The sequence below is a fragment of the Mytilus trossulus genome, chromosome 7 (assembly GCF_036588685.1).
Source record: "Mytilus trossulus isolate FHL-02 chromosome 7, PNRI_Mtr1.1.1.hap1, whole genome shotgun sequence".
In the NCBI taxonomy this organism is placed as follows: Eukaryota; Metazoa; Mollusca; class Bivalvia; order Mytilida; family Mytilidae; genus Mytilus; species Mytilus trossulus.
This window is the reverse complement of record NC_086379.1, coordinates 33,207,405-33,223,244: the sequence shown is the minus strand read 5'-3', so window position 1 is coordinate 33,223,244 and position 15,840 is coordinate 33,207,405. Positions and strand designations below refer to the sequence as shown.

Here is a 15,840-nt window from a genome sequence, read left to right as displayed (position 1 = left end):
TGATATACAATAATATGCCCTGTATTATTACATTTGCCTTATCAAATGTCAACTATCCAATGAAAATCATTTTAAAATAGTTTGAATCTTTTTTAACATATCTGCTGCAGTGATATCAATCCCTGAACTATTTGATAATAATTTCTAACCGATCATTTTTTGTCTCTTTAAATCTATGTGGTCTATAAAATATATGTACCAGTGTCATATGGTATTTTGAACCCCCTAAAAATTGACCCCGGGGTCATTTTTCACATATGGTATTTTGAACCCCCTGTGGTATATTGAACCCCCCTGTTTTTGATAAATAGTATTGCAGATAATCTTATTTACAATTTATTGGCTATTAATTTTTTTAATTTGAGGTTTTGAGTAGGGGGGGGGGGGGCAATATACCGCAGGGGGGTAAAAATACCATGTCTAAGTAAAAATTTTAAAATATCTTTTCCAGTATGTTAAATACATACAAAACTACTTATTGGAGTATTATAACTATGTAAAGGATTAAGAATAGCTGGAATTTTTGAAATTGAAGGTCCATAGGGGTTCAATATACGAAGATATTTTTAAAATTTTACTTAGCCATGGTATTTTGACCCCCTGCGTTATATTAACCCCTACTATGGACCTTAAATTAAAAAAAATAGCTATTCTAACTCCTTAACATAGTAATTACTCCAAAAAATAAAAAAAAAAAAATCTTTTTAACATACTGGTAAAGATATTTTGAAAATTTATTCTAGCCATGGTACTTTGACCCCCCCCCTGCGGTATATTGAACCCCCTACCATATGGTCCGTCTGTCAGTACACAGTTATTTCGTAGTGCATTTCTTTTAGACAATAAATGAAAATAAAAAAAATCCCACCTGCGCTTTCTCAATAATATTTTTACAGAGTGTTGTACTACTTTTGGGACAAATTATATCAGCTCTAACTCAAAATATAGACAATTCTATGTAAAGGGGGTCTTGAAATCTTTTGACAGCTTCTGAAATGCTAATCTTTGACCTTTTTCAACTGGATCAAATCACTACTGTACAGGTATTTTGAACCCCCTACTTTACATCTAAAGACCTTTAATGCTAAAATATTTAGCTACTGTAACTTCTTAACATATTTATTATACTCCAATAAGTAGTTTGTATTTATTTTAGTAGCATGAAAACATGTTTTGAAAATTTTACTTTTTAGATTAACTGAGCCATGGTAATTTGACCCTCTCCCCCTTTTTTACCATGAATAGTTAAAACTTAAGTCTACCATTCTATATAAATATTTTAAATTTCAAAGGATTAAAGTGTCCAAGCTACATGGTCTAGTTGTAATGCTTTAAGAAGTTTTTTGATTGAAATTTTGTTGGTTCAGACTTCAGAGCACTTCCATGACAGTGGTACACAGAATGTAAAGGCTCTAAAATATATAATGTAGAGGCTCTTGTAACCAGAGAGCATGTATCTACTCTACAAATTTATATCATCACCACCAGGATTCGAACCCTGGTCGCCTGTGTGACAGTCAGTGCGTTGACCCACTGAGCCAAAGAATTCCCTAGCTCAGTTGATTAAGACTGGCTTGATATGTTCTACCTGTACTAAGGAGGGGAAGCAACTCCGCTACACTCTAAAGAGCATGTGTCGTTAACGGTGGTCTTTGTGTATATTCAACAAATGACACTTTTCAACATTGTACACCAGAATAAAATTCATGACACAATCTCTTTTTTGTTGATCTTTTTTGCTGGCTATTTAGTCTGTGAAGTTTCTCTCTATCCTTCTAAGTTTTTGTTTGAAATACAAAAGAGGGTATACAAAAATCCTCATCTAAAAAGAGTTATCAGCAACATTTGACTTCCTAATAAAATTCCTTGTTGATGTCTTTTTAATTTTTTTCATTTATTTAAATGAAAGGACACTGTTTAGCAGCCGCATAAGCTGTACATACCCTTATCAATAACAAATTTTTACATTGAAAATCCGGTTTAAATTTCTAATATTTTGTGAGAGGGTTGACTTAACATTATCAGATTTTAAAGGCTTATTACTCTAGCTAACACACACAAACTATGAAGTTTTTTTTGAAGATATGCATTTTAAAGAGCCACTAGAAAAATTTGTTGTCAAGTACTTTTAATAAAAAAAAGAAGTTATTTGAACATGCCCATGTTGTAATGACTCATTATAAAGGTATTTCACTTGACCTTTGTATTTCATCTTTTAGTACTGTAATGATTTTGTATCAACCTACAGCCGAAATATATAAAAAAAATAATAGAATCTGAAGGCAGATGATGTATCAAATTTATTTGTTTTGTCCGTTTTGAAGATAGAATAGCCTACATGCCGGAACCTTAAAAGGTGTTCTCGACTTTCTCTGTATTATGAAATTATTGACTATTTTTACCTTCTCTAACAAAGAGTTCCATTTTTTTGGAGTTTAATTTCAACTAGGTTTCCGCCTTTATGAAATATTTTTGAAACAACAAAATGGTATATAATCCTAAACAACTGTTGATGCAATTATTGTCTAAGCAGGAAAATGAAAACCTATGTATTGCCAGGCGAGCTGAAAATCAGCTAAATATCAAAAGGTAATATGAGAAAGATCAAATTAAGCATTGACTTTGGAATGTAGAAGAACAGATGAAGGGTAAGAAAAACAAGGGTTATTTTCATGGTTCAGTGACTACTTGAAAAAAATGAAGATTTTTTGAAATGTAAATTTCTCTCTTATTATGAGTAGCAGGATAACTATATTTGGTATGTGCGTACCTTGCAAGGTCCTGATGCCTGTCAGACAGTTTTCACTTGACCTTGACCTGATTTCATGGATCAGTGAACAAGGTTAAGTTTTGGTGGTAAAGTCCATATCTCAGATACTATAAGCAACAGGTATAGTATATTTGGTTTATGGACGTACTGTAAGGTGTACATGTCTAACTGGCAGGTGTCATCTGACCTTGGCCTCATTTTCATGGTTCAGTGGTAATAGTTAAGTTTTTAAGCTTTGGTCTTTTTTCTAATACTATATGCAAAAGGTCTTTTTTCTAATACTATATGCAAAAGGTCAATTATATTTGGTGTATGGACATATTTTATGATGTACAGGTCATTTCCGCAGATTTTACTTGACATTGACCTCATTTTCAGGGTACAATGCTCAGTGTTAAGTTTTTGTATTTCGGTCTGTTTTTCTTTAACTATAAGCAATAGGTCAACTATATTTGTTCATTTGTTGAATGGAAGAATCATAAGCTGTACATATCTGCCTGGTATGGTTCATTCGAACTTGACCTCATTTTCATGTTTCATAGATCAATGCTTAGTTTTCTTGGTTAAGTCTGTTTCTTAGAAACTATAAGCAGTAGGTCAACTATATTTAGTGCATTAATTGAATGTAAGGTGTGCATGTATATCTTGTTTAGTTTTTATGACCATGACCTCATTTTAAGTTTATGGGATAGTTGTATTACAGCTTTATATTAAGGACTATCAATATAATATCAATGATTAGTAAAGAAGGCAGGACATTTCAGCGTGTGCACTCTTGTTACAATTGGACAAGCAATTGCATCTTTTAGTTGTTTGAGGTTGACTGTTACTTCTTCCAGGCAAAAGACACCAATTGATATCCAGCACAATACTATTTTAAACTGATCTACTCAAATTTGTCCACATTCATATACATGTATATATAAAGACTAATTTACCTCTTCAGTAATTTCTTGTATAATGCCAAGGGAAAGTTCAACACAATAATGGTTGAGTTGTATATTGCTAATCCACAAAGACACCCAATCAGATAAAACATCACTGGTTCTTCAAATGACTGAAATATTCATAATTGTAAAATATCAGTGTCAAGCTCTTACTTTTTGCTAACTGAGTACATCAAAATTTGTATGAATCTTTTTCCCCCCTTTTTATTCATTGTCAGCAGAATTATTTGTATTCTTTGTTACTTTCAATACATAAAAAAATGAACAAAAATGCACATTCCGAAATGTCATGCTACACTTACAATGATTGAAATATTGTTGAAAACACCAAAGAGTTTATCCTACTGGACTGCCTTAGATAAGCCAATACTAACATGACCACTGCCTTTCCTGGGTCTGGATATCTTTATTCTTAAAGGAAAGTTCAAAGGCAAAATTTCCATTAAAAGAGATGATTTTTGTTTTGCTTTTGATAACAATTTTAGATTGTGATGTTGCCTTGTTACCATCTTGTGGTATTTATATATATCAACTTTTTTTATTCGCTCATGGTATGTAGCAAAAGAGGGACGAAAGATAACAAAGGGACAGTCAAACTCATAAATCTAAAACAAACTGACAACGCCATGGCTAAAAATGAAAATGACAAACAGAAAAAACAATAGTACACATGACACAACATAGAAAACTAAAGAATAAACAACACGAACCCCACCAAAAACTAGGGGTGATCTCAGGTGCTCCGGAAGGGTAAGCAGATCCTGCTCCACATGCGGCACCCGTCGTGTTGCTTATGTGATTACAAATCCGGTAAATAGTCTAATTCGGTAGGTCAAATTCATGAAAGGGAAGGGGATTGTAGTTACGACGTAAGGAACATATCCGATATCATTTGTGAAATGGTTATTCCATAACGGTCAACCAACTCGTGATGGCGTCCGTAAAATTTACGAAGGGATGATTTCAACTTCACCATTTGGAACTCTTGATTTAATAGCTTCCTTGTGAGCAGTAACCTCTATCAAGAAAATCATGATAGGAAATGCAAGCACGGGAATATCGTATCAATTGAGAGATATATACCCCGTATGCAGGTGCTGCTGGAATGTTGCTACTTAGAAATGGAAAGTTCACAATTGGAAAGCTGAAATCATCTCTTTTGTCGTAAAGTTTTGTCTTCAACCGACCCTAATTGTCAATTTCTAGATGTAAGTCAAGATATGAAGCTGACTTAACTGTATCTGTAGTATCCTTAATCTCCAATTTGATGGGATAGATGCGTTCCACATAGTCACCAAATTTTGAATTGTTTAGTGAAAGATCGTCATCTATATAGCGGAAAGTAGAGTTAAAGGATATTGCTAACTTCTTATCTTTCTTCCTAAGAAGTTCCTGCATGAAGTCAGCCTCATAATAACTAGAGGCTCTCAAGAGCCTGTGTCGCTCACCTGTTACTGTATTTACTGATGTCGATCATCTTGGTTAGTAGGTGGGGTCATTAGACACTTTTTTTTTAAATAGATACCATAGTAATGATTGTGGCCACATTTAGTTTAATATGGCCCATAGTTTTAGAAAAGAAGATTTCAAGTTACAAAAATGACAAAAAGTTGTTCAAAATTGACTATAAAGGACAATTACTCCTTAAGGGGTATTCTAACAATTTTTATCATGTTTGACTTATTTGTAGATCTTACTTTGCTGAACAAAATTGCTGTTTACAGTTTATCTCTATCTATAATAGTATTCAAGATAATAACCAAAAACTGAAAAATTTCCTTAAAATTACCAATTTTAGGGCAGCAACCCAACAACGAGTTGTCAGATTCATCTGAAAATTTGCGAGGGTATAGATCTTATTCTGATTGACATTTAAATCTTTAAAGATTTTCCCTAAATGTCTTAGTTTTAAAGATATAAATCAAAAACTGCATTTTACCACTATGTTCTAATTTTAGCCATGTCGGCCATTTTGTTTGGAAGGCGGTGTCATCGGACACATTTTTTAAACTATATACCACAATGATAATAATGGCCAAGTTTGGTTTAAATTGGCCATGTAGTATCAGAGAAGAAGATTTTTGTACAAGTTACAAAAACTGACGAAAATTTGTTATAAAATTGACTATAAAGGGCAATAACTCCTTAAGGGGTTGACTGACAATTTTGGTCATGTTCACTTATTTGTAGGTTTTACTTTGCTGAACATTATTGCTGTTTACAGTTTATCTCTATCTATAATAGTATTCATGATAATAACCAAAAACTGCAAAATTTCCTTAAAATAACCAATTCAGGGGCAGCAACCTAACAACGAGTAGTCAGATTCATCTGAAAATTTTAGAGCAGATAGATCTTCACCTGATAAACAATTCAACCACATGTCAGATTTGCTCTAAATGCTTTGGTTTTTGAGTTATAAGCCAAAAACTGCATTTTACCCCTATGTTCTATTTTTAGCCATGGCAGCCATCTTGGTTGGTTGGCCGGGTCACCGGACACAATTTTTAAACTAGATACCCCAATGATGATTGTGGCCAAGTTTGGTTAAATTTGGCCCAGTAGTTTCAGAGGAGAAGATTTTTGTAAAAGTTTACGGACGACGGACGACAGACGACGGACGCCAAGTGATGAGAAAAGCTCACTTGACATTTCAGGTCAGGTGAGCTAATAAAGAAACAAGTCAGCAAGTAGAGGGGCACAAAGTATATGATTTTCTCTAATTATATGGAAATTTATCCCTTTCCGAACCCATTTTATAAAAAAAAATAATCAACATGTGGTTGCCGGTGATCTTAAAAGCTCATTGGATGATTTTATGGGTCTTAACTTTTTTATATCTAACTGGATGATTCAAAATATGCTAACAGATGTTAATAAAATTGACAACTTCTTGGAATGTGAAAGGCCCTCAAAGGAGATTTTATCTATCACAAACTCGTCAATACAGTTACTTTTAAATTTAATCATAGGCACAAGGACATCAATCGTGAATAAAAATCAACGTGCATTTATCTTAAACGCTCAGGTATTTCAAATCCAATCTTTAATGGTAATATTCTATGCAAAGGACAAAAATATCATCAATAATACCTCAAAAGCTAACCAAACCTTTAAACAGACTTATTCAGAAGGGATATAGTAACTTCAATGTTGTCAAGTCATTAAAGATGGCCTTTATGGAATTAAAATTGATTCACACATAGTTTTGTATCGTTTATAACACCTTTATTTTTAAATCCAGTTGTTTACTGTTACACGATACAGGTTATATGTTTTTCTCATACATTTTATGATGGTATACTACTAAACACCTAACAGGAGGGATTGTGCCTGATTTTCATATGATGAAGATACAATCTTTCAATCAATTCAATTGAGGTGTTGAGCTGCATGTCATTAACTAGTTCTCCTTTGTTAACTTATGTATCATTATCATTTTGCTTAGTTTCTTCTGTTACATATTTTAGGATTTTTTTTTCATCTTAGTTTAACAGTGCATATAGATGTGTATTTGTTTATTCAACATTGACAAGATGCATGGGGGGAGGGGGGAGATATCATAAAATAAAATTAACCTTGCCACATTTTGGGCCTGTCCCAATTCAGGACCCTCTGGCCTTTGTTAGTCTTTTACAATTTAAGTTCATTTATATGTTATGGGGCTTATTGTGACTTCCATTTTGATTAAACTTATACACATTCTGTTCAGGGGCAAACTGAAGCCCGCCTTCGGTTGCAGGATTTTCTCACTGTGTTGAAGACCTATTCAGCTTTGGTAGGGTTGTTGTCGCTTTGACACATTCCCAATTTCCATTCTCAATTTTATTGTTAATGCTGATACTATCATTACCAAAAAATAAGTGGTTCCTCTTAAAACAGATTGTATTACATGCTTAAACAAGTAAATTATGCAAAACCTTCAAACTCAATGGACCACAAATGAAGAGACAGAAACAGATGATCTCCATTGAAATAAGATGTGCAGATGCTTAAAATCAGCATTAACTCATGAAACTGTGGACAAGTCGGATGAATCTGTAAAGCTGTCATGTACATATAACTATAATTACATACAAAACATTACGTTAGCTGAACTACTGCTTATAGTATCTGAGAAATGGACCATATTACAATATTTGAACATTGATATCTGTTCCATAAAATGAGGTAGAGATTAGGTAACTCTTTCCTGACGGACATATACCAAATATAGTTATCCGTTAACTCATAAAAATGAAAAATTTATATGATAAAGAAAACATGTACATGTTTTATAAAGCAGTCACTGAAACATGAAATTGAGGTCAAGGAAAATGGAAATATGACAGGCATCTAATTACAAAGTATGTAGCATACAAGTCTTTTTTACCCTCTGCAATATATAAAGCTTAATGCAAATAGTTCATGAGGCCTACGGATTATATTTTATTCTGTGGACGGATTGATATTGATATTATATTGTTTCATTATCATAACGTTTGGAAAATGTTTAATCAAATTATAATAATTAAGGTTGGTTGTTTCCTTGATCAATACTTTATTTTTAGTTTTGTATTTTTGTATTTTTTTTCCCTTATGTTTTTTTCAAACAGTTTTTTTGAAAACACCAATACATTTAACTTATATGTCTTTCATTGTTAGTGTCAATGTTTGTTATGCAATTAAATCTTAATAAATCCTTTTTTTTCAGAAATGAATTTAAAAATGTTTGCTTAGTTAAAAAATGGGGCGAAAAATACCAAAGGGATAGTCAAACTCATAGATCGAAAACAAATTGACAACGCCATGGCCAAAAAAAGAAAGACAAGCTGAAGCAGACAAACAACAGAACACAAGACACAACATAGAACCAGATGCTCCACAGGGCGTAGCTTTATACGACCGCAGAGGTTGAACCCTGAACGGTTGGGGCAAGTATGGACACAACATTCAAGCTGGATTCAGCTCTAAATTTGGATTGTGATTAAATAGTTGACACAGCATAGGTTTCTGACACAAAATGAATGTGTTCTAATGAAATTAAAATTTTTGTTTTCTCTTAGAGCAATTCACTATGGTGTTGAATATTATTCCTCTCAAAAAAATGTTTGAAGAAATTTTCTTTTTGTTTATGAAATTTCAAATGAGAAAATTGAACCCAATTTTTTTAATCACATCCCCCTTTCCCTTATTCCAAAACTAATCTCAATTAAAATTTCTAATGGAGTTTGCAACAATTACTACTCATTTAAATACATCATAAGATATTAAGATGTAAAAAAACTGCTTGTTATCACTGAATGGTAAAGATTATTTTAATTTATCAGTTGGTAGTAAAAAGTGAATATACATTGTATATTGTATATATGTTACAGTAAATAGGTGAAATTAGGAATTACACGTAATAACTAAACATTTCAGTAAATACCTGTAATTACTAGCCAATTTAGTAATTACATGTATTTACTAGTTGTTTCAGTAATTACTGGTAATCACTGATTTTTTTGGTCATTTTTACAGCTATTTACTAACTTGATGTTTTTGTTTTAAAATTAAAAACACAATACAAGAGTAAAGGGATAGTGATTTTAAGGGAGCTTACGTAAGGATGTAGGAATATAAGGCACATCAAAAGTGCATACTCTTTAATGTTTGTGAATTGAAACTGGAAAACGGGTGTTTTATAGGTTTTAAAACTCTATAACTATATGCATGCAAGACAATGATATCTATCCAAAATTGATTTTTTTTGTAAATAACTTATAAATGGACTAGTTTTTTCCCCAGATTACATACACTCTACAGTTAAAGTTTTTAAAACATTAGGTTTTATAAGACATCCTGAATTTTTACCCAATTTTGACAGAAACTTCTTACAGTACTAGTCAAAAGATAGTATCTCATGGACAATTTTAAGATTAATAGCAAAAGTAGCCTATTTGTTCTGCAAAACCCTTACAACTTGAATAGCTTAATACATCGACAACCCATCTCCAGCTAGAGGTTGAATTGAAGGTCACATGAATACATATTCAATGAGGTCCAAATATTCACTTGCAAGTGCACAACTCGTTACCCTTGTTTCTCAGCTAATTTAGCAAAGTAGAATCAAATTGGCTGCTAACAGTGAATTATGATTTCACTATATCATTTTTATTAATGATTTAACAACAACAAAAATAAATCTTTTTTTATATCTCGAAGCTAATGCACATAACAGTTCATTCTAGTTCTTAACCTACATAACGTTATCTTTTCTTTATAAGGTACAAAAATGTAGTAAGTCTAAATATTCTTCAAATTCAAAGTTTTCTTTTTAGAAATTTAAAACATACTGCTTTGGGAGAATTTTTCATTTCTGATTTCCATGTCTGCTGAAATTGGTCAAAAATTGTTAATGCTCAACTTGAACCATTTTGGATTTAAACTAAACATGCTAAAGTTACTCTGATTTAACCAAATATTTTAAAGTCCATAATTATTTATTCAAGTTATTTTTAATACAAATCAACCATTCAATACAAAGTTTAAGAGTACTAACTGATCTTCTAGTTAGTATTACCATAACTTTTGATGATCTGAACATAGTACAACATTGTTTTAGCAGTCAGTAAATATGTGTAAAAATTCATTTTAAAATAAGTAATTACTGGTAATAACTGGACTGTTTCAGGAATTACTTGTATTTACTAAGTGCATCGGGGATTACCTGTAATTCTTAAATTTTAGTAAATACATGTAATTCCTAATTTCACCTATTTACTGTAACATATATAACAAAGAGTTAAGTTGATTCTGGACAAAGAAAGATAACTCCAAATAAAAAAAATTCTTACAATTAGATATTTCTTGCTTACTATTCTGGACAAAGAAAGATAACTCTAATTAAAAACAAAATTGCTATTTCACAATATTTTGCGATAAGATATTTCTTGCCATTGCGCAATACTGTGCAATTGAAAAGACTTGCTATTGCACAAAACTTAATATAATAATTTTAGATCCTGATTTGGACCAACTTGAAAACTGGGCCCAGAATCAAAAATCTAAGTACATGTTTGGATTCAGCATATCAAAGAACCCTAAGATTTCAATTTTTGTTAAAATCAAACTAAGTTTAATTTTGGACCCTTTGGACTTTAATGTAGACCAATTTGAAAACAAGACCAAAAATGAGGAATCTTCATACACAGTTAGATTTGGCATATCAAAGAACCCCATTTATTCAATTTTTGATGAAATCAAACAAAGTTTAATTTTGGACCCCGATTTGGACCAACTTGAAAACTGGGCCGATAATCAAGAATCTAAGTACATTTTAAGATTCAGCATATCAAAGAACCCAACCGATTAATTTTTTTGTCAAAATCAAACGAAGTTTGATTTTGGACCCTTTGGACCTTAATGTAGACCAATTTGAAAACGGGACCAAAAGTGAAAAATCTACATACACAGTTAGATTCGGCATATCAAAGAACCCCAATTATTCAATTTTGATGAAATCAAACAGAGTTTAATTCTGCACCCTTTGGGCCCCTTATTCCTAAACTGTTGGGATCAAAACTCCCTAAATCATTACCAACCTTCCTTTTATGGTCATAAACCTTGTGTTTAAATTTCATAGATTTCTATTTACTTATACTAAAGTTATGGTGCGAAAACCAAGAAAAATGCTTATTTGGGTCCCTTTTTGGCCCCTAATTCCTAAACTGTTGGGACCTAAACTCCCAAAATCAATACCAACCTTCCTTTTGTGGTCATAAACATTGTGTTTAAATTTCATTATTTTCTATTTACTTAAACTAAAGTTATTGTGCGAAAACCAAGAATAATGCTTATTTGGGCCCTTTTTTGGCCCCTAATTCCTACACTATTGAAACCAAAACTTCCAAAATCAATCCCAACCTTTCTTTTGTGGTCATAAACCTTGTGTCAAAATTTCATAGATTTCTATTAACTTAAACTAAAGTTATAGTGCGAAAACCAAGAATAATGCTTATTTGGGCCCTTTTTTGGCCCCTAATTCCTACACTATTGAAACCAAAACTTCCAAAATCAATCCCAACCTTTCTTTTGTGGTCATAAACCTTGTGTCAAAATTTCATAGATTTCTATTAACTTAAACTAAAGTTATAGTGCGAAAACCAAGAAAATGCTTATTTTGGCCCTTTTTGGCCCCTAATTCCTAAAATGTTGGGACCAAAACTTCCAAAATCAATACCAACCTTCCTTTTGTGGTCATAAACCTTGTGATAAAATTTTATAGATTTATATTCACTTTTATTAAAGTTAGAGTGCGAAAACTAAAAGTATTCAGACGACGACGACGACGACGACGACGCAGACGACGCCAACGTGATAGCAATATACGACGAAATTTTTTTCAAAATTTGCGGTCGTATAAAAATAAAGACCAGGCAACACGAACCCCACCAAAAACAGGGGGTGATCTCAGGACTGTTCCAGAAGGGCATGGAGATCCTACTACATATGTGGCACCCGTCGTGTTGCTCATGCTATTACAAATCCAGCAAAAAGTCTTATTCTGTAGATCACATTGTTGAAAAGGGAAGGGAATTGTATTTCAAGTAGTAATAATTCAAATTTCTATTTTTGATCTTTCAAATATTTTTTCAATACAGCGGAATAAACATTTTGATATATTTTCTTATCAACTAAAACGTACTTCAATAAATTAAAAACTTTTTCAATGTGCAAAAAATAATAATGCATGTACTTACATCTGAGTTAAACCAATCCACTCTCGATTCTTCATAAAATTTAAACATTCCATATTTAGGATCCAAAATTTCTCTCAATAAAAGAAGAAAAAACTCCTGAAATTAAAAAATAAATGGTAAACGTTGTGTAATTTAATTTGTGTCTTTAGCTTTTGTGCCTTGTATTGATCTGATTGTTAAAAGTCCTTTTCAATTGATTTATAAACAGATGGGAATCTGGTGACAACATATTACCTACCCTGTAAAATAAATAATTTTTGAATGTTGGTCACATTTCAACAAGGACCCAATCAATTATAAATCAGGGGAAAACGTTCTGGTCAATAGTAAAAGTAGAAATAAGTTGAAATAATTACAAAACTTCCATTTAAAGTTAACATTTTCCTCCTAAAATAGCCAGACAACGAGTACAGCAGAATAAAGGAACCTGGTGTAAATAGATTTAAAATGTTGATAAAGGGGTCGAATTTAAGCTTATTGTGTACTGGCCAGCCGGACCAGTGGTTTGAAAATCTACTGGTCCAGCTCCAAATCTACTGGTCCTACACAAATGAAATTCATTTGACAAACACTAATATAAATGAGAGAAGTGTACGTTTATTTTCATGATTTTCCCTTCTTTTGTTTCCTCTCCTTTATTATCGTAGTTTTTTAGTGCTGTTCTGATCGTTCATTAGCAAGTACAGAATCTAACTTAAAATTTGAAACACTCTTTTTTGAGGTTTACATTTCTTTTTGTCAATTTCATAAACTTTATTCAGATCTTCCATTTGAATGTCACTTTTTTTTATTCTCTTGTCCGTCGATTTGGCTCATTCCAAAAATTTCCACATTTTGTGATGATGTGAAGGACACTCAACCTCGATATTAAAAACTTAATCACTTGTTATACTTAGTACCTCCAGTACCGTGTTATTGAGTCCGCAGGTAAATTGTTCAAGTATAAAAAACGGAATTGCGATTCAATCAGGAATTTTATTGATGAATTTCTACTGGTCCGCCAGACCACCAGGTGACAGATTATACTGGTCCAACTAAAATTCTACTGGTCACGGACCATCGGACCAGCGCTAATTTCGACCCCTATGCTATGCGAATAAATTCCTTTACTATCAACTAAAATTTTGTTTTTTATTGGCTGTATTCCTCTCTTGGACATACTTATTATCTGTATTTATATGCAACTATTCTAAAAGAATCGATTGTTATGCAGCTAAGATTGGCACGTTATCAAGTCTTTAAGTAAATTCAAACAGACATTATCCCGATTTAAAAATTGAATGTGAATAGATAGTTATCAAAGGAATCAGGCTTATAATTTAGTTATAGTACACCAGACATGCATTTTGTCTGCATAAGACTCATCAGTGATGCTCAGATCAGAAAAGTTATAAACACAAAAAAAGTACAAAGTTGAAGAGCATTGAGGACCAAAAATTCTAAAAAGTTGTGCCAAATATGGCTAAGGTAATCTATTCCTTGGGTAAGAAAATCCTTTGTTTTTGAAAAATTCATAGGTTTGTAAACAGGAAATTTATAAATATGACCATATAATTGATATTAATGCCTAACACCGAAGTGCTGACTACTAGGCTGGTGATACCTTCGGGGACAAAACGTCCACCAGCAGTGGCATCGACCCAGTGATGTAAATAGTTATCAAAGGTACCAGGCTTATAATTTAGTACGCCAGACCACCATTTCGTCTACATAAGACTCATCAGTGACGCTCAGATCAGAATAGTTTAAAAGCAAATGAGAACAAAGTGAGGACCAAAAATTCCAAAATGTTTTGCCAAGTAAGGCTAAGGTTTATTATGCCTGGGATTAAAAAGACCTTAGTATTTTGAAATATTCATACTTTTGTAAACAGGAAATTTATAAAAATGACCATATAACTGATATTCATGTAAATACTAAAGTGCTGACTACTGTGCTGGTGATACCCTCAGGGACGAAACGTCCACCAGCAGTGGCATCTACCCAGTGGTGATCAGTTGTGTAAAAAGTTATAGAGAATACTTCAAATAGTCATGTTAAAAAAATGGGACTAACTTTTCTAAAAATTGTATAAACAATAGTTATAAAGCTTACTTTATAAGAATATTTATATTTCACTTTTTATCATGCAAAGATAAGACTTTAATTTGTTTATATTTATGAAAGGACAATATTTTAATATTGAATTATCATATGTTACAAGAGTAGATCGGTGTACTTGATGAAGACTTAAAAATAAGTATAATTCAGGAAATTGTAACATACTAAGGATGATTTTAGTTATACTAAATAATTCCTGAATAATCAGGGATTCCACATATTCCCTGATTTTACAAATTCAGGTTGCATGTATATGTTTCAGTGAGATTGTATAATAAGGGATTATATAGAATCCCTGATTGTTCAGGTATTGTACATAATCACTTAACTCGTAATTAGTGATGATATATAATCCCTGAAAATGACCAGTGATTCTACATCATCACTGAACATTTTAATAATTATTCTTCAAATGCCCATTTAGTATTTTGAAATATTCATACTTTTGTAAACAGGATATTTATAAAAATGACCATATAACTGATATTCATGTAAATACTGAAGTGCTGACTACTGTGCTGGTGATACCCTCAGGGACGAAACGTCCACCAGCAGTGGCATCTTCCCAGTGGTGATCAGTGGTGTAAAAAGTTATAGAGAAGACTTCAAATAGTCATGTTAAAAAAATGGGACTAACTTTTCTAAAAATTGTATAAACAATAGTTATAAAGCTTACTTTTTAAGAATATTTATCTTTTATTTTTTATCATGCAAAGATAAGACTTTAATTTGTTTATATTTATGAAAGAACAATATTTTAATATTGAATTATCATATGTTACAAGAGTAGATCGGTGTACTTGATGAAGACTTAAAAATAAGTATAATTCAGGAAATTGTAACATACTAAGGGTGATTTTATTTATACTAAATAATTCCTGAAAAATCAGGGATTCCACATATTCCCTGATTTTACAAATTCAGGTTGCATGTATATGTTTCAGTGAGATTGTATATTTAGGGATTATATAGAATCCCTGATTGTTCAGGTATTATACATAATCACTTAACTCGTAATTAGTGAGAATATATAATCCCTGAAAATGACCAGTGATTCTACATCATCACTGAAAATTTTAATAATTATTCTTCAAATGCCCATTTAGCATTTTGAAATATTCATACTTTTGTAAACAGGAAATTTATAAAAATGACCATATAACTGATATTCATGTAAATACTGAAGTGCTGACTACTGTGCTGGTGATACCCTCAGGGACGAAACGTCCACCAGCAGTGGCATCTACCCAGTGGTGATCAGTGGTGTAAGAAGTTATAGAGAAGACTTCAAATAGTCATG

The 15,840-nt window shown here is 32.1% G+C and overlaps 1 protein-coding gene across 7 annotated transcripts in view; it reads right to left on the bottom strand.

Annotated features, from left to right (window-relative positions):
* LOC134724971 (probable E3 ubiquitin-protein ligase HERC4) overlaps positions 1-15,840 on the bottom strand; it is a 303,456-nt gene that overhangs the window by 56,653 nt on the left and 230,963 nt on the right. For all 7 annotated transcript variants that reach the window (XM_063588396.1, XM_063588395.1, XM_063588394.1 and 4 more), the window contains 2 exons: positions 12,441-12,536; positions 3,709-3,827 (listed from right to left, as the gene is read on the bottom strand). In XM_063588396.1, coding sequence (XP_063444466.1) covers positions 3,709-3,827; positions 12,441-12,536 — 215 coding nt within the window. The remainder of the gene's footprint in view (positions 1-3,708; positions 3,828-12,440; positions 12,537-15,840) is intronic.